Consider the following 26,379-nt stretch of genomic DNA (forward strand, 5'->3'; position numbering starts at 1 on the left):
TGGGCGTTTTTGGTAACTTTTTGCTCACAACAATCTAAAGCAAAACTCCACTTGCTCCAGTCTACTGAGCATTGAGTGAGGTGACACACTTCATAGCAATGTGTGTGTGTGTGTGTGTGTGTGTGTGTGTGTGTGTGTGTGTGTGTGTGTGTGTGTGTGTGAACACAAAATTCGTCTCATTTCGTCATTTTGTCTCATTTTTGCCCTTTTGTGTCTCGTCTTTGTGTTTTAGGTCTCGTTTTTTTCATTTTGTCTGATTTTGTAGTTTTGTTTCTCGTTTCTGTCATTTTTTATCATTTTGTATCTCATTTTTTGTCTTTTAAGTCTTGGTCTTGTCATTTTGTGTCTCGTTTTTGTCATTTTGTCTCATTTGTTGTCTTTTAGGTCTCGGTCTTGTCATTTTCAGTCTCGTTTTGTGTCTCATTTTTGTCATTTTCTCTCATTTTAGTCGTTTTTGTCATTTTCTGTCTCATTGTTGTCGTTTCCCATCTTGCTTTTGTCACCTCCCAACACCTTCCGCTTCAAGAACGAGTCGTGCAAATCCAGTTTCCATTAAATCAAAAGTAGTTTATTTAACTTTGCCTTCTCTGTATAACTTTATTATAATAAGACACTTCTCTGCTTGTACATTGCTCCCTTGAACTAAAAATGGCAACATTTGTTTGTGGGAATGTAAGTTGGGGTAGACAAACCTTAGATACATACCAATATACATACATGTGTGTATATTACGGTTCCGTTAATAAAACCATAAATGCTAAAAATAGCTTGAACCACTCCAGGTACCTCAGTAACGCTACCTGCTGGAAACATAGTACAATCTTTGAGTAATTTTTTTTTCTGGAATACACTACTTTTTTCTTTTAACATGGGTACATACAATAATGCGCACATTAAGAGTTAAGGAGGGATGAAGGACTCTTTGAGCCAGTGTTAAGTGTACAGCTATCAATGTAGAAACCAGTAACAGGCAAGGCAAGCTGCACCCGCGGGCGTGTTCATGCTTAGAAGTCAGTGAAAAGTAAAAATATGTCCAACTTCGCTTGCCTGCTGAAGAATGTACGCTTAAATTACACACACACACACACACACACACACACACACACACACTCACACCCAAACAGAAAAAAAAACAGGTGAAGCTTTCGACTGCAGGTTCTTCATTTGGATGCTGAACATATACACACAGCTGGATGTATATACGTGGATGTATTTAAGAAACAGTCCTAATGACGTCGGTTAAATCGCGCCGTTCATGTCAAACCCTCTGGTCCCCCCACCCCGTCCCACGTTGGTACAGACACCGGAAAACACACGCACACACAAGCACACGCACACACACACCACGAATCAGCAAATGCCCGACTCACAACGTCCCGGAGACGATCTTCAAACTGTTGTCAGTAAACAAACAAACCCCAACTTACAGCAGTGGATGAGAAAAATCGATTTAGTTCACCTCGGCTGTCGTCTCCAGTCCTTTTCGTGTCTCTACGGTGCGATATAAACTACTAATCAAACATCAATCCAACATTTCCTCGCTTCCAGGTCAGCATTAGTGAAATCTGGGTAACCGTGTGGTGAACTGTAGTCCTGAATTCATTTAGTTTTTTGGGGCTCCTCGTCGCACGCTTTGAAAAATACTTCCTCAGACAAGGAGTCCTTCTCCACAACACTCGGCCTGGCGCTGCACTCTGGGCCCAGACAGAGTACCGGCAGCCCGCCCACAAACAAAAACACAAAAAGGAAGGAAAAGAAAAGAAAAACAGCAACCATGGATGTTTGTCTTACTACAAGGAGTGCTTATTAGAACAAATTCAATCACCTACTGAAGCAGAAACAAGTTCATGAAAGTCAAACGTGGTTTTTTCTTTTTTTTGTCGATTCTACCGTGATTTTCGTTGAACTAATTTTTCACTTTGAGGGAGGAAAAAGAGAGTAAAAATGGTGGTTAAAATAAAGCCGCCAAGCTATCGGTACAGTGAACTCATGAGAGAGAAGAGAGGATGCTTTGATTTTTAAAGAGGGATGCTACGATGAGGCCGGAAAAAGCCTTTATTCCTAAAAATAAAACAACCAATATCTAAAGAAATGTGAGGGGAAAACTTCACACCATCTATCTGAACAAGCAGCAGATATCAAAAACAAATCGATGCGAGTGTAGGTGAGCACTGAGCAGTCGACGGGTCTTATCACAGTAACCAGACGGGACCGAAAAGTCGGCAAAAAGGAAGGAATTGGGGGGAATTTAGTAAAAAGGTATTTTAATGACCTGTTGTAGAAGAAAACACACAAACCCCTGAAACCTTTAGAGGCTCAAACTCAACCGACACAGGACCAAAAAAAACAAAAAAACAAAGCAAAGATACAAGAGAAAGCAAACATCTTATGTTACACAGTTCTGGTTAAAAGATGCTGTGATACCACCCAAGGCCAAAGTGTGGTAGAAATATACACAGAATTATAAAAGTTAGCCCGGTCCAATTTAATCCCACGTTTCCTTTTTCACCCCACATGACTGCGTGCCGTGAAGATGTCGTATTTGTGCTTGTAAATGTGAGCGTGTGTGTGAACGACGTGCACCCCCCACCCACAAACACATGCTTGTCAAATCCAACGGGGGCCAGCTTCTTAGAGGAAGGTTTAAAATAAAAAAAGAAAGAAAAGAAGAAGGGGGCACAACTGAACGGAAAGACGGAACAAACGTAGAAATTTACAATAACGGACGGTAGATAGAATGATGCAGCAGGGAGAGAGGTGAGGGGGCAGCTAGAGTGAATGAAGACCACCTCCATTACTGTACAACCACGACTGTGAGGATGCCGACGGAGAAGCCGTGAAGGAACGATCAGAGGGTGAAGATGTGAGAGGTGAGTTAATGTGGGTTGAAATGTTTTATATTCCATCACTTCCTGTTCTTCGGTGACGGCCAGTTTCCACGCTTTTCTCCACGGTTGCCGCCACCACCGCCGCCGTTGCCGGGCCCACCGGAGCCTCCTCCAGGCGGCCCACGAGGACCCCGGCCTCCCCCTCCGCCTCCAGCTCCTCCGGTGTTCACCCTCCGGTTCTGCCGCTCCATGCCAGGACGCTGGCTGGAGAAGCTCCTCTTATTGGCGGAGGGCTCTTTTCCCGCCACGTCTCGCTCCACCAGACCACCCCCTCCACCTCCTCCTCCTCCTCTGCCCAGGTGGTGGTGATGGTGAGAAGAGAACGACTTTCCTCCTCCTCCCTCCCGGTCTCTGAACTCGGTGAAGTCGCTGCTCTCTGAGGCCGTCTCCCACTCCTCGTTGGCCTGGTCTGAGTTCTGGTTGGTGAAGTCGGGGGACTTGGCTCCGTGGCTGTGGGGGTGCTGTGGGTGGGTGGGGGCGTTGCTCTGGTTGTAGTGGTGATGGTGGTGGCTGTTTGCGTTGCTCAGATGCCCCCCCCCTCCACCGCTGCTGCTGTTGTTGTTGTTGTTAGTTGTTAGTGTGGCGTTGTGGTTGGCGTTCTGGGCGTTCCCGCTGACGGGAGCAGAGGCCGGCGCTCCGTTACTGTCCTGGACTGAATTCAGGGAAGGAGAGGAGGGCCGTCCTCCCCCGATCACCCCCACTCCTCCGTTGATCCGAGCGGCGTTCTCTCGCTCCTTCAGCCTGCGGAAGCGGGGCGGCTTGTCCTGCTGGTGCTGGGAACGCCCGTGACGGCGGCGCCTGGGGGGTCGCTCAAACCCGCCGGGAGGGAACCCCCGGTTGGCAGGGAGTGGGAGAGTGTTCGGCCCTCCAGAGTTTGATGCAGAGTTGGTGGGTGCCTGCTGGGCTACAACTCCTCCGTTCTCCGTGGAGCTGAGGGCAGCAGGGGGGGCAGCAGGTATAGACGGCTGAGGGGGGGTGGTCCCCTGGTTCTGAGGTTGACCTCCATCAGCTATCTTGTCCTTCTTCTCTCCTGCGTTCCCTCCTCGGCCTGAGTCTTTGGGCCCAGAGCTCTGAGGAGGACCTTGCTGTTTCCTGGCTGAAGCTGAGGACTTGGAGGACCCACCGTGAGACACCGAGTTGGGTCCAACCCGGTGTCCTCCAGCTGATCCTCCCATGTTGCCACTGCTCCTGAAGATATTCCCTCCTCCACCTCCCCCACCCCTGCCCCTCCTGGAGGGCACACCCCTGGGGGTGAAGACCCGGGCCTGGGAGCCTCTAGGTGGTGCAGATGAAATGTTTGCGGTGGCAGCGGTGTTGGCGCTGTCAGAGCCGTTCTTGGTGTTGGGTTTCTGGTTGTCTTCTTTGTCTGAATGTCCCAGATCACTGCCTCCGCTCTCGCTGCCGGTTTCTGAGCCCCTCTCCCTCCTCCTCTTGGGGATTTCTTCGTACTCTGAACCCTCACTGCGGGTTTCACTGCGGTTTCTGGCCCTGGCTGGATTATGCTGAGACCGGTCCTGACCATGCCGGCCTCCAGCTCCTTCAGCCTTGGGTTCCTGATGGTGGCCTCCTCCACCAACTGATGCTCGGTAGTCTCTGCCACTCCTGCCACCCATCCTGCCCCGGCTGCCACCTGTAGGTCCAGCGCTGGCCGTGTACGTGCCCCGGAAACCACGGCCCCGCCCGTAGAACTCCCCCCCTCGTCCCCGGCTGGCTCTGTTGCCTTTGGCTGGGACTCCGTGGTGGTGGGCGGGGTTTCCTCCTCGTTCAAAGGAGCGGTCTCTGTCCCTCCTGGACCCTGAGAAGCCAGATGAGTTGGCGTCTACATCTTTGGGCCCTCTACCTGGTCCTCCTCCACCTGAGGATCGTTCTTTGCCTCCGTTCCTGGGTTTGGCTGTCTGGGTGGGCTCGTCTTTAGATGGAGCTGATGTGTTCTGTGAGCTTTCCTGTTTGGAGGTGGACTGGCCACCATCTTGCTCTTTATCTTTTCCAAACCCTTGGCTTGGTTTCTCTCCTCCGTCCACCTCCCCTCCGTCTCTCTTGATTTCTTTCAGTACTGGCTTCTTAATGGGCCCGGCTCTCTTGCTGGCGTTGCTGCCTCCGGTCTGGTTGGAGGGTTTGTGGTCTGACGGAGTGTTGGAGGAGTCGTCTCCTCCTCGGGAATTGTTCCCACCTCCTGCATTGTTGGTCCTCCTGCCATGTGAGGACCCCACACCCATATTGCTGCTGCCTGGCCGTGGACCCCACTGCGTCTCCGTCTTGTGCTCCCGTCCTCCTCTTTGGCTTGATTTGGGATGGGGGTGCTGCTGCTGCTGAGGCTGATTATGGCCGCCATGCTGAGCAGGAGGTGGGCTGGAGGCGATGGTGGAATGGGGAGGGTACGCCGGGCCGGCCTTCTCCTGCTTCACATGGCTGCTGCCGGCGTTCCCGCTGCTGCCTCTTTCATTCAGACTGTGCCCGACAGCAGCGTCGCCCTCTCTCTGCGGTGGGTGGTGATGGAGGGCCACTTTAACACCACCATCCTCTCTGGCAGAAGAGGAGGAAGAGGAAGAAGAGCAGGAAGATGAGAGGGAAGGTTGGTGGAGAGGCGGGGAAGAGTCGGTCTTCTTGGCGGGGGTGTCGCCGACCCTGTCACGGCTGCTTTCTGGCTTGTGAGGGTGGAGGGGGAAGTGAGGCTGCTGGGGGTGGTGGCCGTGGTGGTGGTGGAGGTGAGAGTTGCTGTCGACAGGAGGGAGATCTGCACGACTGTTACGATCGTAGTGAGGATGCGGACCCCCCCATATCTGGCCCTGCTGGGACCCCCGAGGAGGGCCTTCATCCTGATGGGTGAAACCATGCGGCTGGTTTCCTCTATCACCCCCTCTCTGCTGCTGCTGGTGGGGAGGCATCCTACCCCCCTGATCGGGGAAGTTGCTGTAGTTGCCCCGTCCCCCCATGTAGTGATGAGGGTGGTGGCTGCCCCCCTGGGCGGCAACTTGAGTGCCAACAGGAGGAGGAGTCTGATTGGATGTTCCAGATGTGGAGCTGGGCTGCTGGATGGGTCCCAGTCCACCGTCTCTCATGCGATGTGGAGGAGTGTCACTCCTAAGAAGAAGAAAAACAGAAAACACTCACTTTATCCATCACTTATTTAAAAAGGGAGATCATTTTAGATTACAACTGCTGTGTACAGAGGTGGGGCAAAGCATTATTCAGTTAAGAAACATCACCTTTAACCCTCCTGTTGTCTTCACTTATGGGCACCCAAAAAATATATTGCTTCCTTGTCTGAGAAAAATCCCAAAATTCAATAAAAAAAATTTCACCAAATTTCTAAAAATTTGCAAAACCTTCAGGAAGCCAATAATAATAATTCAAATAATTCCTTAAAAGTTTCCCTCAAGTTTTAATTAAAAAAATCCCACAATTTTGGCAAGAAAATTCTTCTAAATATTTTTTAAAAAATTATTTAAACTCTTCCAAAAAAAATCCTAAAAGTACCTAAAGTGATTCCATATATATCAGTAAAACCGATATACAACCAAAATCCAGCGAAATTCGCTGGATTTTTTTTTTTGTGAATGTTCTTCAAGAAACATTACCATTTCGTTTTTTCCACCTAAAATGTTCAAAGATTTCACAAAAATGTTGAAAATGTGGACATCAGAAGTTTCACTGTGAAAATACAGTTTTTCCCACATTTTCAAACTTTAAAACGGGTCAATTTTGACCGCAGGACGACACGAGGGTTAAGAAACAACTTTTAACACACTTATAGATTAGTATAATTTGTGCATTATAATTTATATCATTTTCACTGGTTTTACTTTATTTTTGTTTACTTATTTGTCTGATATATTTTTGTTCTGTTTTGCTTCCATTTTCAATGCTGGTGTTTATTGTTATCTAGAATTTTCTTGGTCTATATGTACGTGTGGGGGTGGATATTGTTTGAGATATGTGTGTTGGTAAAGAAAAAAACAAAAACAAACTTGGGTTGTATGTCCCTTGAGGAGAAAACCCAATAAAAAGGCTTCTAGATGTTGCAGTAAAGCAGGAAAAAAGAAAGAAGCAAAATCTACAGCAGGCGTCTCAGAGGTTTTCCTACATCCCTCCTAACCGACGACCGCATCCGTACCTGGGCCCTTTGGCCACGTCGTCATCCTCCAATCCCTGCTTCTGCCTGAGGGGAGACGTTAGCCCACGGTTCTCCCCACCACCAGGGAACACCTCCGGCCCCCAGGCCAGCTTAGGATCCATAGGGGGGGTCCCACGGTGAGGGTGCCCTGGATGCTGCTGCTGCTGCCGGTCGAAGGGGTCTGAACCAGATCCTCCTGAATCGGACCGCTCACGCCCAATTAGCCCTGTGACAGAGAAGACAGACATATGAACAGAAGCTGGAAGCGCTAAAGGTTGGGCTCTGCTTTCCCCACGAACGAGCCGCGCTGAAATGAGACGCTTGGGAGAACTTGTGTGACCTTATACTCCATCTGCTCCCAAACTGCAGGGGGCGGTGTATCGCAAACACACGTCTACCACAGCACTAAACCAGAGTAGAAGAAGTTTGCCATCGCTTACACCATTTAACCCAACAGCTGCATTTCAGCAGTTAGTTTTGATTTCACGCCATAATCCGGTAACCATGGTGATCTCTGTGTGATGAATCGTAGCAGCTTTTGGTCTTCAGCATGTTTCCGTAGTTAGAAAAATTTGGAGGTGCGTGATGCGGACATTTTCAGCTTGAGAAGGGCCGTGTGAGGAAGCGTGGCGGCTAAAATGATGTAATTTGTCCGCACTGAGTCGCACGGACGCAGCAAGCATAAAACAAGCTTAACCCAACATATAATTAAATCTGAACTCTGTCCTCTATTATAGCAGCACTGTGTTATTTAACCCTCGTGTCGTCCAGCGGGTCAAAATTGATCCGTTATAAAGTTTGAAAATGTGGAAAAAATAAATATTTTCACAATGAAACTCCTGATGTCCACATTTTCAACATTTTTGTGAAATCTTTGAACATTTTTTGGTGGAAAAAACGAAATGTTAAAAATGTTTACGAATTTCGCTGGATTTTGGTTGATTTTTATGTGAATGTTCTTTAAAAAAATATTAGAAGTTTTACATATATACATGTAATCACTTTAGATATTTTTAGGATTTTTTTGGAAGATTTTTACTCATTTTTTGAAAATATTTACAAGAATTTTCTTGCCAAATTTGTGGGATTTTTTAAGAATAAAACTTTCAAGGAATTATTGGAATTTTCTTCCTGAAGGTTTTGCAAATTTTCAGAAATTTGGGGAATTTTTTTGCTGAATTTTGGGATTTGGGAAACAAAATCTTTTGTTGCCAGTTAATGAAGATAACAGGAGGGTTAAAAATTTAATCTGTGAGACTGACCAGACGGATGCATGCCAGCTGAATAGTAATCCATGGGTGGAGGGCGACCCTGCATCATGCGGGGGTCCATGTAGGGCATCATCATCCAGCGTGGGTCAAAGTTCATTGGCAGGGGTGGAGGTCGGACCATGTTTCCGGCTTGGTACAGAGGACCACCCTGCTTAGGTCCAGGTCCCGGCTGGGGTGTTGAACCCGGAGAAGGCCCCTGCTGAGCCTGGGTCTGGGGGACAGCTGGCTCTGTGAGGCCTGGCTGTGCTGCTGCTGCTGTTGTTGTTGCCACTGCTGCTGCTGCTTCAGGAGCTGCTCCTGGAGACAAACAAGTGTGAAATGGAAAAATACAGCAGTCAGGATGCTGAAGAAAAGAAAGATCAGACATATTGTACCAATAATGGCATGCCAGCCCCATGAGATGTGTAGCAGTTATTTTTAATTATTTTTATAAGAGCAACATCGTGTAGAACAACATCTAATAGATAAATACAAATCCTGACCTGCTGCTGCCTCTGAAATCGAGGTGGAAGAGACTTCTGGTATTTTGAGTAACCCTGGCCAGAAGGACCACCAGCCTGACGACCTGCTCCTCCTCCAACGTTCTCAATCTTCACTGGATCAACTCTTTCACCTGCACCTCCTGTACGGATGTGAGGACTGCCCATGGGCTCCTCCTTACTCTCTCCTGGTGGAGGTACATCCAGTGTGGGCTGCTGTGGCACAGCTGGCTGGGAACACTGCTGGACATCTGAAGTAAAGAAAAGGTTGGACAGTTCAGACAGCAGGCTTCATCAAACACCTGGTAGAACGTTTACTACCGTTAGATTCTCAGTCCAGCTTGTTTTTCAATCACCATCGTGTCGTGTACACCTGAGAACCTCACCTGCACCGTCATAGCTGCTGTTGCTGCTGGCTCGCTGACGGTCACTTCCTCCAGGCCCGGGCTGGACGGCCAGCACTGGAGGCTCCTCAGCGTCCACACAGGGAGAAGGAGGCTGGCTGATGTTAGGGGAGGAAGCTGAAGCAGAGAGAGATGGACTGGGGCTGCCTGCTGTGGCAGCTGTAGAGTTTCCATCCAGGCTGGGGGTTTTACTGCCGCTACCACCTCCTCCTGAGCTGCTGCCCTGCTGCTGCTGCTGCTTTTCATCCAGCCTCTTCAGCTTCTCGGCGCAGGCTGCACGCCTCTCCTCCTCCATCCTACGCTCCTCCTCCTCACGACGGCGTCGGGCTCGCTCCACGGCAGCAGAGATCTCGGAGGACGACTGCTTCCTGCGCTGACGCCAAGTTTCATCCTCATCGTCGCCCTGGGAGCCGTGGACCAGCAGGCCTGGCTGGGGAGGAGGGGTGGGGCCTCCTGCAGGTGGATGCTGGACAGGGGCAGCTTTCCCCGGGCCAAGAGGGGCGCCCTGGTTGTGGGGGCGGTCCTGAAAAGTTAGAAAGTATTTGACTCTCTGTAATTCAAAAATGATTTAAACCTTTTAACTTACATTGTTGTAGAATAATGTAACATGAATGATCACATCAACTGCAACAAACTCAAGAGGCAAAAACGTGAAATTAAAACCAAAGATGACTTTGCTCTCAGACCCGTGGGCGGTGGATGGGACAATGGTAGAAATGGTTTGTCTATGAGGACCTATCCGGATGTCTACCTGTCGGTAAAAGGAGTAAGGCCCTTGTCCGAGGAGCGGCCCAGGTGGGGGGGAGGGCTGCTCCCGAGGACCACCCAATCCAGGCCTACGCCCCTGTATACAGGCAGACAGTGTTAGCCATGCTCCACCACCAAACCCTACACTGACACAAACACACAAACACTAACTCTGCCCACAGATAAGTCTTTGTTTAACCGTACAGACACATTATCTGTGATGTACATCTGGACTTTCTGTCTTTTTCCCAGCTTGAATTCGCTCTTACTGGACAGCATCTTGTTGTTGCTGCTGTTTGGTAAACTACCTGGTAGTTGGGTGGAGCTCCCTGTCCCGTCCAGCCGCTGCCTCCCTCCTCGGCCCATCCTGGCTTGCTGGAGGGTGGTTGGGGGCCGTTGTCAGCATTAGAGGGAGGAGTGCGACGGGTGTCTCCGCCGCTGTCTGAGCCTCGAGAGTGAGACGTTGCAGGTGCATCCTGGGACCTCTGCTGCTCACTGATTAGAAAAAAAAACAAAATCAAAACAAATCACAGGAAAGTTTGTATATTTTAAGCCTGAAAACTCCACTGTGAACGTTTAACGTAATTTCCAGACTACCGAGTGCAGCTGAATAAAAGCCGCAGGTTTCCACATTGTAAGATGAGAAAGTTTATCTACATTTTTTTTTTTAACTTATTCTTTATTTCAATTCTGCAGTGCAAGCTCCATCATACAAATACAACAAACCAGTACAGCAGTGTGGCAAACTAGCTATAGTACTCCTTATTTCAGGACCATACAGTTTTTGACAATGCAAGACAACATACACTTTTTTTTCCCCCAAATAGATACCATTCAGTTGAAGATATATTTGTGTATTAAAGCCCATTTATCTTTAAATATGTCACTTTTCATTTGTAATTTTTGTAATTTTTTAAATGATTTTTAAATGATTTCATAAATGTTTTCCTTTTAATAATCATCATCCTCTGTTCTTAATGTCTTTGTAAAGCACTTTGAATCGCCTCGTTGTTGAAATGTGCTCTATAAATAAATTTGCCTTGCCTTGCCTTGTAATCTTGCAGTTATCTGCTCCATATGATACACCTCTTTTAACTTGTTTTTCCATTGTGTAATAGTGGGGGGCTGAGGATTGAGCCAGGAGACCGTAATCATTTTCTTTGCAATCAAAAGTAATGTTTATAATAGAGTTCTATTACAATTTGGTATAAAATTGGTTGGGAAAATTCCTAAAATCACAAAACTTGGTTCCAGTGAAATTAAAAATTTTTAATTAAATGTTTTTTTCTGAACAGGGCCTGTAACAGGGCAGCAAAATGAACCGAGTCACGCTGCCGACTCCAACATCTCACCATCGATTCATTGATGCCAAGCTTACATGCAGCAGCTTTATTTCCTTTTCCGACAGGTAGATCGATTGCTTTTAACCCTCGTGTCGTCCTGCGGGTCAAAATCAACCCTTTTTAAAGTTTGAATATGAAGGGGAAAAAAAAAATATTTTCACAGTGAAACTTCTGACGTCCACATTCTCAACATTTTTGGGAAATCTTTGAACATTTTTTGGCGGAAAAAAAAAAGAAATGTTTACAATGTTTCTTTAAGAACCTTCACAAAAAAATTAACCAAAATCCAAAGAATTTCAGTTGATTTTTATGTGAATGTTCTTAAAGAAAAGATTAGAAGTTTTACTGATATATCTGTAATCACTTTAGATATTTTTAGGATTTTTTTTGGAAGATTTTTACTAATTTATTCAAAATATTGACAAGAATTTTTTTTTTTTTGCCAAATTTGGGGGGATTTTTCAAAAATAAAACATTTAAGGGAAACTTTTAAGGAATTATTGGAATTTTCTTCCTGAAGGTTTTGCAAATTTTCAGAAATTTGGGGAATTTTTTTGCTGAATTTTTGATTTTTTTTTTTTTTCAGACAAGGAAACAATATTTTTGGTGCCGTACACGAGAACAACAGGAGGGTTAACAGCTGCATCATATACATTTCTTCGTGTGTTTTCCATGATGAGGGCGTGTGCATGAAGCGCCAAATGACCGATATGAAGAATTTAGTGCGAGTGCGTTTGATTTAATTTGAACAGTTTCACGGGTCTGATGTGACGAGGCCAAACGTAGTGACGGCATGAAGCTTGAACATTAGCCGCGTCGTTGTTTAAGCCACAGGGTTCAAAGTGTGAGAAAAAAAAGTGGCGGTTTATAATCCGGAAAGTACGGTAATGTAATCCCACACTGAACATAACCGGTAACACACCGTGAGTCGCTCTTGCTCTCGGTTCTCTCCTCTTCTCCCTCCTCATCTCCTTCATCGTCACTGAACTTCAACTTGGCGGAGTAATCAATCTCCTCATGAGCTCCTGTTTAGGCAAAAACAAAGACAGATAAAGACCTCATGTTTGTACCTCTGAGTTCACTGTAACATTATTCATCGTCCATCACTGTGAGGAACCTCATCCTGCAGTCCCCTCCCTCCACTCAGTGAGTTGTAGCAACTCAAACCACTCTGCTTGGATCAGCAGGATATGTGATATGCAGAAACAACTGCAATGACAGAAAGCATCAATCTCACCCACTACCCCGATGCCATCACCTCCTAAATCATTTAAAAGCATGAATCAACATGAGGTGCATTCAGGTAGCATCCAAATTTATTGTGCAGGACACAGCTAGTGTACTGTAGCTGTCCTTATTTTAAATATAGATGCTGCATTCAAAAGCACAATTTAACTTTTATTCCACACACATGAAAACAAAACCAGTCTTCCTGCAAAAAAAAAAGATCTATATTACTTTGCGATTTACCAGAAATTCTATTGTGTAATTGCATCAAAAGTAGCTAAACGTATCTAAACAGCTATTTAACCCTCCTGTTGTCCTCATTCACAGGCAACAAAAAATACTGTTACCTTGTCTGAAACAAATCCAAAAATTCAGCAAAAAAATTCCCCATATTTCTAAAAATTTTCAAAACCTTCAAGAACAAAATTCCAACAATTCCTTAAAAAAATATATTAAAAGTTCTTAAAAATCTTGTAAATATTTTCAAAAAATGAGTAAAAATCTTACAAAAAAAATCCTAAAAATATCTTAAGCGATTACATAAATATCAGTAAAACTTCTAATGTTTTCTTTAAGAACATTCACTAAAAAAAAAAAAAAAAAATCACCAAAAATCCGGCGAATTTATGTGAATTTTCTTAAGAAACATTTTTAACATTTCCTTTTTCCACCAAAAATGTTCAAAGATTTCCCAAAAATGTTGAAAATGTGGACATCAGAAGTTTCACTGTGAAAATATATTTTTTTTCCCCACATTTTCAAACTTTAAAACGGGTCAATTTGACCCACAGGACAACAGGAGGATTAAATGTCAGCAATTCATCATTTTGCATCATTAACTGCATGTGTGTTATTTTACCTGCCCATCCCTCGTCTCCGTCGTGGTCCAGCTCATCCAGCTCCTTCAGGTCGTCCTGCTTTAGGATGGAGGGTCGCTTCACCACCTCTCCACCTGCATCGCGTGGGCCGCCCTGTGGCCGTCCGTCAGGACCACCGGGCCCCCGAGAGAACCTGGAAGAGCAGAGGAGGTTCCTTGTAAGAGACATGACGAGGAGACAGCAAAAGAATTGCTTTTACAAGTATGTGCTTTTCAATTTTACTGAATTTGTTTCTGTCCTCTAAAGTAAAGCACAGTAATACGCATTGAACCCTAAACTGTTTTGTTGGGCCTATATCCAGAAAAACAAAAAAATGCATTGCACTATTCTGGAAAAAGACTAACAGACCAGTTGTGGAGACAGATGTTAACAAACCTTCCACTTGAAAGAACAAATGCTGAAATCTAAAAAATATAAGTTTAAGAAGACATGGCAGCCTTTTATTGATGTTAAGAACTTCAATGTAACACCTGAAGAAGAAGGTGAAGGATGTGTGTGGACCAGTGTTTCCATGCTTGTGATTTGCTTTGTCTTTCTTTTTTAAATTTAGGTGTTTGTAACGTTCTTCTTGTAACGGTAATCAAAGCAGAGCAGCACTGTTGTTGGTTTGATTTCGGTTTGCTCTGGAGGTTCCAGCGTATGGGCTCTGTAAAGCGTCTTGAGACAATTTCACTGTAATTGACGCTATATAAATAAAACAACATTGAATTTTGCGTGTGGTTGTTATGATTCTATGTATTTTTGTCGTTTTGTTTTTGAAAAAAATACAAAAAAAAATACTGTGGGGGAAAAAAAACAATAATTTGTGATCAACACTGTATTAATAACAGCACTGAGACTTTTTAGTAATGAACGTACCTTGGAGCAGGCCCTTCCCCAGGTGGCGGGTACCTGTAGGGCCCCTGAGGGCCATAGGGTGCTGGGAAGGGCAAATAGGGAGGATACATCTAGAGAGCACAAAATAAACAGCCCAGGTTCAGGTTGCAGCTTTGTTCATAGTTGGGAGAGAAACTCAGAGAAAAGCAAAAGGAAACTTACGAAGGGAGGCATGATTCCTCGATATTGTGGGAACCCGGGCCCCACAGGGGGCTGGGGCAGGGGCAGGGCAGGGCTGCCTGCAGGAGGGTTCCTAGGTGGCCCGTGGTTCTGAGCGTTTGAAGGGGGGACCCCAGCTGCCCCATCCATCACCAGAGCTCCACCAGTGCCACCCTCTGCTGCCCCCTCCCCAGACAGGGTGGGCGCCAGGGCTCGGCCCCCACCGTCCCGCCAACTTGTAACGTCTGAGGACAGAGAGGTGAGTTTGGTTCATGGGCTTTAACTGAATAAGATCAGAGATTCAGTCACTACTTTACATCTGTTAGAGCGTAATGCTCACTTAATAATGGAACTGATTAGGCACAAAAAGCACTCAGGATAAAAAGAATCTTGTGAGAGATTCTTTTTTCATCACCACCGACTTAATTAAATGACTGGTTGATCAATTATCAGAGATTAAGTGGGTATGACTCACTCTGGGGGCGGAGGCTTGGTCCGGGCCCATACCACTGATCTGCAGTGCCCTGTTCTTTGCCAGCTTTGTCCTGGTCGCCAGCCGCCTGCAGGGTGGGAAATTCCTCGCGAGAGAATGGCGACGGTAGGTTTGATCCCTTTCCACCTGCAAAGAGGGACGACAAGGAGAGAGGCTCAGTTTCAACAAGAACTTCAGTCCAGAAAATGTACACGAGATAAACAAGAAGTGAGCCTCACCATCCCCTTGGGTTCCATGTGTAACACTGGCCTGAGCCCAGGACCTTGCCCCTACGGCCTGGGTTGAAGCTGGGGCCAGAGCCTGAGCAGAGGAAACACAAACATGTTCACTACAGATGTCCACTGTGGCTGCTGTGAATCCTCCAGTGCATCGTTTACTCAGGAAACAAATTTGTGTTCATGCTAGTGTGTACCTCTGAAGCTGGCGGGGTTCTCGGGCGGGTCGGTGCAGGTATCTGTGAAGCCACAGGCTGCTGCGATTCCGGCTGCGGTGCTGACAATGCATCGGTACTAAAGGAAAGAAGAAAAGTCATCAGATATACTGGATGAGAATAAAGCAAGCAGCCACAGAAGAAAGGATGAAATAACGTCTCATCGGGGGTGGGAACCTTTAAAGGGGAACTTCGGTTTTTTTCAACCTGGGGTCTGTTTTCATGTCATTTCATACATGTGAGTGATGGAGAAATGAATTTTCGACATAGCTCCAGTATTTAGCCAGGCAGGCAGCTTAGCAGCTCAGCTAGCAGCTCAGCTAGTGAAAAGTATGGGGCAAGTGTCCACCCTAATGCGCTTTTTTCCCCCCACGCTGATCGGCTCGGATAGTCTCAAGCGGACATCAGAAGTTTCACTGTGAAAATGTATTTTTCCTCCACATTTTCAAACTTTAAAACGGGTCAATTTGACGTGCAGGACGACACGAGGGTTAAATAATCTAAATTTGGACGTTTGTGAATAGATCCAGATCCGTCTGCGTCCGAATCACAATGCACCTCAGAACCAGAAATCTCCCCCACTCCTACTTCCAATAAAAACATCCCTGCCTGCTGTTGAAGAGGTTAGCTCGACTGTAGATCCTCACCTCTTTGGGTCTGCTTGTTCCTGTTTGCTTGCCCATCCTGTGCCGTCTTTGGGAACGAGCGAGACGTTGGGATCGTTGCCTTTGTTCTCTGCCTTCAGACTGGGCAGGTTGGCAGGGGGTGGCATGCGCCGCGCGGAGGCAACTTTACCAAGAGACTGCAGGCCATGGCGGGGGGGAACTGATAAGGGAAAGAGAAAGGAGGTCATTAGCACAGACGGACCACTGGAACCTGACACCACTGAAATCTACTGGGTCTGAAGAGTCCGACGACAGCGACGCCGTTCGCTGCTTCTTCATCGGAAATGCGGTCGAGACACTGAGCAACCAACAAGGGACGACTTTATAAAGAGTAAAAATCACAGAGAAGACATTAACTGCAGATTGTAAATTAGTAAAACTACAAATTTAAAATAATTTCTAGACCATGACAAGTTGTTTTAATCATAAACTAAAACACTAGATTCTTCTTTTGTCACTTTGCGTCTCATTTTTGTAATATTTTGTCTTGTTTTTGTCTGCCATTTGTCTCATGTTTTTGTCGTTTTGATCATACAGTAAAATATTTTATCATTCAGTTCCAGATAACTGTGTCTAAATGTTGTGTTCCTTTGTAGACACTCTGATCTGGAAGTTGTAATGTGGAAATGATAAACTGAGGAATAATGTTAAAATTGATTTTTTTTTTGGAGAAATTCAGATTGTTCATAAAGTTTAGTAAAAAGATGTAGAACCTGAACTAAAATGAGTCTGACACCCCTGTTCTAGACGTTACTAAATAGCTTCAATTACACTTCATGGAGAAGTACTGGGATACTGATGCTTACAGAACCATGGAAAAGCCTTCCAGTTCAGAAAAGTGAAGCTGCAGTGAATATAAATCCCTTATTTGTTTCCTTGAGGCTCAGAGAAACCACAGCCGTGGATATTTCACCGTGTGTGGGGGGGGAGTCTGTAGTTTGGGAACGGGGACAGCTGCTTAGATCTACTGGGGAGCTTCTGAATAAAACATAAACTGAAGACTCAGCACTGAAGTCAAACAGCGTCCACAAGTAAGGCTCTGTCTCCGGTCAGGCTCAGCTGACATGTCAGGACTCCAGACTCAGTCGCCCTCCAGGCTCTGCTTTCTCTTTTAGTGAAGCATTCCAACTGTCTTATCAATACTAACGGCGCACATCCCTGAATAACAACAGCAGCATCGGCAAAAACTGACTCTTACATTCATGCACATCCTGCATTGGAAATCAGCAAGAGGACTATTATGGAGACAGTAGACTAATGCAGGATACAACACAGCAATTTTAATCACAAACACCAAATCCAGCTGTGGAGGTCTGTCTATTTCTGATAAATGTGAAAAAAAAATTCGCTGGATTTTAGTTGATTTTTATGTGAATGTTCTTAAAGAAAAAAAATAGAAGTTTTACTGATATACATGTAACCACTTTAGGATTTTTTTGGACAATTTTTACTCATTTTCTCAAAAAATATTTACAAGAATTTTCTTTTCAAGCTTGGGGGATTTAAAAAAAACTTTTAAGGTACATTTTTAATGAATAATGGGAATTTTATTCCTGAAAGTTTTTGCAAATTTTTCAGAAATTTGGGGAATTTTTTTGTTGATTTTTTGGATTTTATTCAGACAAGGAAACAATATTTTTTGGTGCCCATAAATGAGGACAACAGGAGGGTTAAAACATCTCAAATTAGGAGGTTACATGAAAGCAAAAATCTATTTTTGAGTGAAAATCTGCTTTTTAAATTTTTTTTAGCATATCTGGCTTACTTTAAGACACCTAATCTTGACAATCTTGGTAAAATATAGCTTAAAATAAGTTTTCCTAGCTAATTTTGTGATTTTAAATATATCATCTTATTTCAAGAAATCTTCCCAAGCCATTTTTCACTTGTTCTACTGGCAGATTTTTTTCACTTATTTCAAGGCAAAAGTTCCTTGAAGTAAGTTTTTTCTTGTTTTGAGAGGAGCATTTTTTCCCATTGTGGATGTCTGTTCCTTTGTGCTGCACCTGATCGATTACAAAACGAGCTGTACGGCTTTAAAGGAGGATTTTTGTACCCCTTGCATATGAGGACAGGCATTTCAACCCATCTGAGAAGCTTGTGTGCGAGCTAAAGCTTGGGGACGACAGACCAGATACTCACCAACAGGCTTTTGTGTTTCAAGGCTCTTTCCTTTGTATGTATCAAACAGGTTGAGAGACGCATACTTGGTTTTGCCTTCCTTCCCCTTTGCAGTTTGCCCAGAGCGCTCTGACATTGCGCTGTCCGCTCATTGAGTATGGTGAGCCCTGAGACTGGGGGAGAAAGCAGAGAGAGATTTGACACTACATATAAACAGAAAGTGAACGAGTTGACAGCACAAGCATTCAAAACGAGTGAAACAGACGCAGTTTCACAAATCAGAATACAGTAAACACGGGATTTGACTCATCGCTTGGCTGAGGTTGATGGAGTCAAGCACTCCTAGCGTAATTTATGATACAAGAGCGTAACGCAGCAGACTGAAACTAAATTCTATGAAGCACAGTAAAACACCTGTGGAGCGAAACACACTGAGGAAAGCCTAAACATATTTTGGAGGTTTTTAGCCCCACTTTTTATGAGTTCATCAATGCTTTATGACAGAATAAACGTGGATTTACGCATCTCTATTTTCTATTTTTTTTTCTTTTTAACATATTAGCAATCATATCCTAACAAAATGGAACTAAAAACAATTCAAACGTTTAACAATTTATGGATTCTACATCATAAAAAAGCAGTCAGGAACAGCAAAAAGGCCTCCTCGGTGAACATAAAAATAAAGTAGGCATGTCCCATTTATGACCGACTGAAATATCTCCTAAATTACACATATTCATCTAAAGATTGCTGCTTTTTTAATCTGCCAGTCCACACAAGTTAAAAAACATTTGTGTACCATCCTATGAGTACAACCTGTTAGGATAGCTGGACAATCTTAAAATATTAGATCAGGGGTGTCAAAGTAATTCTAGTTCAGTTTCCACATTCAACTCAGTTTGATCTCAAGTGGACCGGACCAGCAAAATCACAGCATAACAACCTAGAAATAATCGCAACTCCTAATCTTTCCTTTGTTTTAGTGCAAAAAAGTACATTCTGAAAATGTCCCCATTTAAAGAATTATCTTTTAACAAAACATTATGAATAACATGAAATTTCTAAAGAAAAATAAATTCAATTTCTACAACATTCAGCCTCAGCTTGTCATTTCCACATTAAAACTTCCAGATCAGAGTGTCTGCAAAGGAACACAATATTTAGTCACCTGGAACTGAATAATGTAGTATTCAACTTTTTGATCAAAATGACAAAAGTCAAACAAATAAAAGAGACAAAAAACAACAAAAAGAAGACAAAAAAAATTAAAACGAGGCACAAAGTGACAAAAAAATGGACAAACAAGCAAGACAAAAACCGACAAAAAAGAGACAAAAAACAAATTTAAAAAAAAACACACAATGATAAAAAAAGACATGCGAGACAAAAAGGAAACACAAAACAACAAAAACAAGAAACAAAACGACTAAAACATGAGACAAACGACAAGTCAGACAAAAAGCAACAAAAACGAGACGAAATATTACAAAAGTGAAACAAAAGGACAAAAACGAGAGAAGAAATTACAAAAAATGGGATAAATGACACAAAGCAAAACAAAAAAGACAAAAAATAGCCAAAAAAGTAAAATAAAGCAACAAAAAAAATAGACAAAACACAAATGAGACAAAAATGACAATAGTGAGAAACAAAATGACAAAAAAAAAACAAAAAGCAAGCAGCAAAATCTTACAAAAATGAGAGACAAAAGACCAAAGAAAATCTAGTATTTTACTTTATGATCAAAACAACTTGTCATGGTCTAGAAATTGTTTTAAATTTATAGTTTTACTAATTTACAATCTGCAGTTAATGTCTTCTCTGTAATTTTTCCCCTCTGGAGGGCCAGTTTTGGCCTTCGGGCCTCATGTTGGACACCCCTGGTTTAGTGTGTCAGGATCTTTGTGGCCTCACTGCTGCTTTCCACTGCACAGATTCTGCAGCTTTTGAACAGGTGTACAGGTAGCCTGCAACTCCTGACACACATTATTATTTACGTTATTTCTCATCAGGTCAAACTACACTATGCCGGGGTGAATACGGTACGATGTGGGCAGATATGCTCATCACAGGAAACACTGCACAAAAGGAAAAAAGCAGAACCATGGTTTCCACGGCAACGCATTATAAATGATATTCTCCCATGCCTCGCCTTGAGACGGGGTTCGGCTCCATGGCAACTGCCGGGCATTTAGCTTGAACTCGTTTTACTGCGCATCAATAAAACACGCGGCGCTGACTTGATCCGTCCGGTTCAGCGCGATTCTTCTGCATCCGTCAGGTTGAACCGATGCCCCCCCGCTCCACCCACCACCCATTAGGAACAATTACCCAGAAACAGATTGTTCCTCTGAAATTATCAGGCTACGAGTAGCGTAGTCATTTCATTCACTCACTTTGAACGCAGTTGTAAAAAAAAACAATGAGAGCCAATGCACATGGTCCACGATCAGAAACATGTTACTTTAGCAAATAATTCAAATGGCAGCTCTTTGTTAGACTGTTCAGTATCAGAATGACTTAGATAACTCTAAACTGAAAGAATAAATGGAAATCATGAGGTTCAAGTATGACTAAATTAGACACATCTACCCGAACAGATGTTTTCTAGGGATTCACAATGCACCGTTTCAGTATCAACACTGCAACGTGTGCAAGTTCAACGAGTAGTAAATTTATTTAACCCTCGTGTCGTCCTGCGAGTCAAAACTGACCCGTTTCAAACTTTAAAAATGTGGGGAAAAAATATATATTATTCACAGCGAAATTTTTATGTCCACATTTTCAACTTTTTAGGAAATTTTTGAACATTTTTTGGTGGAAAAACAAAGAAATGTTAAAAACGTTTCTTGAGATCATTCACAAAAAAAACCCCAAAACAAAATCCAGCAAATTTCGATGCATTTTGGTTGATTTTTTGTGAATGTTCTTAAGAAACATTTTAAATATTTCTTAGATGTTTTACTGATATATATATGCAATCATTGTAGATATTTTTAGAATTTTTTTGGATGATTTTTACTAATTTTTTGAAAATATTTACAAGAATTTTTTGACAAATTTGGGGGATTTTATTGTAAATAACATTTTTAAGGAATTATTAGAATTTCCTTCCTGAAGTTTTTGCAAATTTTCAGAAATTTGGGGATTTTTTTTCAGACAAAGAAACAATATTTTTTGGTGCCCGTAAATGAGGACAACAGGAGGGTTAAAGCATTCTACAACTTTTTTTAGCCACTTGATTAAAAAAAAAAAAAAAAAAAAAAAAGCTTCAACAACACCATTCTGTCTGTCCCAAAACAGAGCTGGTTGACATGTAGGCTCCACATGTTCAGAGCGGAACGAGTGAAGAACAGGAGCAAAACACTGAAAAGTACGACACAGTAAGTAGCATCAGTCGTAGGAAAATATTTCCGCTACAGACAGGATGCTGTTAAATAACAGGGAACGTCTTGCACTGAACCAGGCAACACAACTAACGCCTCTGACCGTTTACATCAGCACCACAAAGCTCTGCATGACGAGAGCAAAGTCAGACCTGTTAGTGCTACACCGCATGAGAAAGATTCAAGACATATGTTTGAACAATTCTTATTGATTTTATTTTCTATGCAGATGCACCACCCTAATGAAACCACCACAACCTTTCTAGACAGATTCATTCTTTTGAAACATAGTCATTCAAGTCATGTGCAGAGGAACATCACTGGAGCCTCGTCATCCTCCATCCAGGAACTGTTCTCTACTAGAACCGGGCACAGGGAACATCAGAGACCCCACTCACCCTGGATATAAACCGTTTCCCCTTCCTCTCCTCTGGCAGGCGCTACAGAGTCATGTACACTAAAACCACCAGACATAAGAACAGCTTCTACCCCACTGCCATCAGCCTAATAAACAGCTGAGCCGTTCCTCCACACCTGTACACTATACCAATAGATATGTACAGTACTTTTTGCACTAAGAACAGCATGATCTGCTTTTTGCATGGATTGGATTTGACTTTTGAAAGTTTGTTTTGAACATTTCAACATAAAAAAAAACCAAAAGATAATGAATAAGCTGCTCAAAAAGGAGTGGGAAGACGCTCATCTAATTCCACAATGACTGTAAATCTATTAATTCTGCTTCTTGAAAATACTACCATTTATAAACAACAATAATAATAGTGAACATGATTTGGAATAAACATACACCAACATGGCCATTTACATTTATACAAAAGGACCAAACAATAGTAAAACACAACAGAAAGAAAAGACCAAACTACTAATACACATAAAGAAACCATTAAAGAAATAACTAATTATTATTAACTGTAACCTGCACACACCCCACAGAATGAACAACAGAATCTTCTTCCGTTTGTGTGGATTTTGTTTATTTTGAAGTTGCATTTTCACTCACTGGATCATCATCTAGCAAGTATCATTTTGCACTATATACTCCTTTGTAGCTTGTAAATATCTGCATATGTTGGGTAACATTTATTTTCATTACTCTTATTTTTTGTTTATCTTTTTCTTTCTATAGTTTTGATTATTATTATTCTCTCTTTATTCCTACAGCCGAAACCAAAACTTTTTATTCCTCTAATTTTTTCTTCTCAATGGCAATTTTCCCAATATAGTGAAGTCTTAGTGTTTACAATTTTTAATCAACCAACAGATCCAGAAAAAAAAAATCTATTTTGGACGCCTATGCTAGCGTTACACCATATGAGAAAGATTCCACGTATAATTTTTAAAATTTTTATACCCTACAAAACCACCCCAATCATTCTAGACAGATTAATTATTTGCAGAGGATTTTTTTATTCTATTCTAAATAATAATATATTTTCCCAATATCGTGCAGCTTCAGTGTTTACAACCCAACCAACAGATGCAGAAATATGCTTCTAAAAGACCCAAATGTGGATGCAACTGCCTTCTCCTGCACACAGGGACAAAAAACCCACGATGTCTGCAATTACACACATAATAAATACAGACAATAAAAGCCACGAATAGCAGGATTCACACGGTGACAGAGCAGCAGCAGCAGCACTGCACCGTGCCTCAATAGCCAGATGAGATTAGAAAATTAGGTCGTGGGATGGCTGGTCAGCTACAGTACATGTTGTATGGGGATTAACGGGGGCCAGCGGCTATACCACAAAGGGGCCTCGTAAAGCTAACCCCTAGCACCGATCACATAGGTCTTGGGGCAGAGCCAGACAAGTAGAAACTATACTAGAAGCCGAATCGGGGTGGTAAACACATAAAAATCACACACGGGTGAAGTGGAGGCATATGATATTTGGGTGCTAACGTTAGCCGGCTAACAGGGCCTTCGTGTTCTCGTTGGGAGGGGGACTGCGTTGATGTTTCATAATGCATTTTCAATATCATTAGCTCGCTGCTAGTTAACTCCGTGATGTGCAAAGGGGTTAAATCACACACAGACATCGCGGATTTATCAAAATGCGTTGCGTGTTCGTGGTTGGTATCGCGAACTGGGCGACGAGGGGAATAAAAAGGTTTTATTAGGAGAACAACACAAAATGGCGGTGGAGACAGGCCCTGGACCGGCTGGTGGACTAGCTCGAACCAACTCCCCGTTAAAAGACACCGGCAACACGGGTACATCTTTTCAACCGTGTGGAAAAATACTAATCTAAACTGTCATCCGTTTCTTGTGTTTGGTAAACTGACAGTGTGTCGGCTGAAGCTGCTAGCCTCGCTATGTTATTCCAGAGCTGCGCTAACGTTCATCCGCTAACGTTAGATGTGGAGATTTTAGCACCTAAAAGTAAACATATCTCAACAGCAAAGCAACTCCACAGCCAGTTGTACTAAGAAGCAAACGTTTAATCAGAAAATATATCTGATTTCACATGGCAAATACCGGCTAACCACGTAGCCAAGCTAGGCTAGCAGGCTACCGTTAGCCAGCAACAACAACTAAGACACAAAAATACGACTAACTCCTCCACGAAACCACATTTCCTGCCAGCCAGATCCGTGTCTAGATTTAATAGTGACGGTTCTTGCTCTGTATAGTGAAATAGCTCGGTGTTTGGAGGGAAAACATGGAAGATTTTCCGGCCACTGACCTGGTCTTGTCCCGACTTGTCTCGAGGTTGTATCGCAGAATGAGGTTAGCTGTAATGCTATCGCGTAGCTTTCTAGCAAAACGAGCCAGCTAGCTGTAAGCAACGCTACCCTGCTGCATAGTCAAACACATAAGGTCTCTGCTGTCTCACACCAACTCTGAGATGACTGGCACCGTGTAAAATGAAAGAAGGTGTTCGGCTTACTTGCGCTCCTTTCGATTTTATTTATTCCAAAAAATAAACGAAAACAGGGGAAAAGAAAATTGTTAGTACTGGACTCGATCCGTCGCCTAAAGAGCCGTCAACGGCTACTGGGGAGTTTTATGAGATGGGACCCGTTTGGGACCTCTACTGTACAAGAAGAAACACGACTCTTAGACATTCAACCCCTCTATGAAACAAAATATGATATATTTGGGTCACTATTTAATATCAGGGCTGTAATTTAAATATTTCCATGGTGTCTGTCGATTTTTTTTGATTAATCAATTAATTGTTGGACCAATAAAATGCAAGAATAATTCTAATCAGTATTTCCAAAAGCCCAAAATGACATCCTCAATTATTTTGCTCTTTCTAGAACCCAAAGACTTTCAGTTAAAGTGGTACAGAGAAATAAAGACATCAGATTTAATGGTCCCATTTGGTGAAAATCAATTTTTAATGTAATTTGTACGTTTTATAAAGCTGAAGGTGTAATATTAAAGCTGTTAAAATATGACCAGTCTTCCTCCTGCCATTTCTGATAATTTTAGCCAGTCTCTACACAGAAACTAGCTAACCAACAGTCGTCCAACCAACATTTAGCTGGCATTTAGATCTCTCCTATGTTCCGTGCTCACATACACAGCCATATTTCCAGCAAAACTCTTCTCATTTACATATTTTTCAGCTTCTGTCTGGAAAAATAGCTGGTATGAAATCATGAAATGCATGTTAACCACCATTCACAGACACAGAGAGAGTCTTCTTCCTGAAGGAGGCGTGGACGACAGCAGTTCATTTAAAGCTACAGACTGTTCAGAACAGGGATAAAATGATTCATCTTTGTGGAACCAAAAATTCATCCTGAGAATATGCAAGACTTTCATTAATTTGCTGAAAAGGGGCACGATATGGGACCTTTAAGAAGAAGATATCCGAGAAAAATTTACTTAAACCATTAATTGATTTAGATAGATAGATGGATGGATGGATGGATGGATGGATGGACGGATGGACGGACGGACTAAAGCTTTAATAAAAATGGTCTTGCACTGAGTACAGGCGTGTGTTATGCATGTGTACGCTATGTACGGATACTGAATCACGTGACCTAAATATGTAGCGGGTAGTGGGAATTGATGGGACTCAGATACACCCCCACAATTTAATCAGTTGTTCCTTGTATCATTTCTGATGGATAAGTCCTGATAAGTCCTCAGCGGTGGATTTGTAGTAGGATCACAATCAGCTGGTGTTGTGTTCACTTGTTGTCATGGTTACAGTGACACCGTGCTATCTGGTAATGATACAGAAATCTTTATCAAATGTCCACATTTGTCCAAAATTATTAGAAATTTGTCCAGAACTTGCTCAAAAAGTCCTCCTTTCCTGTTCACAATCTGTCCAAAAAGAGTCAAACATCTAGGATGGCTTAGAAGGGTTCCAAAAATGACTGAAAACAATAAAAAACACGTCCAGAATGACTAAAATTTGACCTCAGAAAATAAGTGTGTTCTCAAAATGTTGCTAAAACTTGTTGAAACTGACCTGAAATACATGCAAAATGACTAGAAGTTAATCAAATTTGTCCAGAACTTGCTCAGAAAATCCTCCTTAACTCTTCAAAATCTGTCCAAAATGAGTTAATTGTCTAAGATGGCTGAGAAGAGTTAAACAATAACTAAAAATGGGTCCAAAATGACTTTAAAACATCTTCAAACTATTAAAATTTTCTTTAAAAAGTAGGAATTATTCACAGTTAGAGTTCTATAGACATTTGTGGTCCACAATCTAATCACTTGTGTCATTTCTGACCTTCCCTGAAAATTTCTGTTTTTAATGTTGCTAACGGGCGGATTCACGTACGCCAATCGTCACACGACTCTGCCATGTTCCTTGGTGGAGTAAATAAATAAGCATAAAACATAGTTAAAACAAGAAGAGAACAGAAACAAAATGCAACACGTCACTATTAGTCGTGTC

At 43.0% G+C, this 26,379-nt stretch overlaps 1 protein-coding gene across 1 annotated transcript; it reads right to left on the bottom strand.

The window, feature by feature from the left end:
- Positions 1–546: 546 nt before the first annotated feature.
- On the bottom strand, positions 547–24,539 carry prrc2a (proline-rich coiled-coil 2A). The gene is given in 18 exon segments (XM_051956263.1): positions 547–5,969; positions 7,003–7,228; positions 8,265–8,477; positions 8,480–8,570; positions 8,756–9,003; positions 9,139–9,679; positions 9,908–10,000; positions 10,212–10,398; positions 12,169–12,271; positions 13,333–13,484; positions 14,210–14,298; positions 14,390–14,631; positions 14,862–15,005; positions 15,098–15,179; positions 15,292–15,388; positions 15,957–16,134; positions 18,117–18,268; positions 24,397–24,539. Coding segments are annotated over 17 exon segments (5,865 nt in total). The 5' UTR covers positions 18,232–18,268; positions 24,397–24,539; the 3' UTR covers positions 547–2,905.
- Positions 24,540–26,379: the final 1,840 nt, after the last annotated feature.

The sequence above is a fragment of the Acanthochromis polyacanthus genome, chromosome 11 (assembly GCF_021347895.1).
Source record: "Acanthochromis polyacanthus isolate Apoly-LR-REF ecotype Palm Island chromosome 11, KAUST_Apoly_ChrSc, whole genome shotgun sequence".
Lineage (NCBI taxonomy): Eukaryota > Metazoa > Chordata > Actinopteri > Pomacentridae > Acanthochromis > Acanthochromis polyacanthus.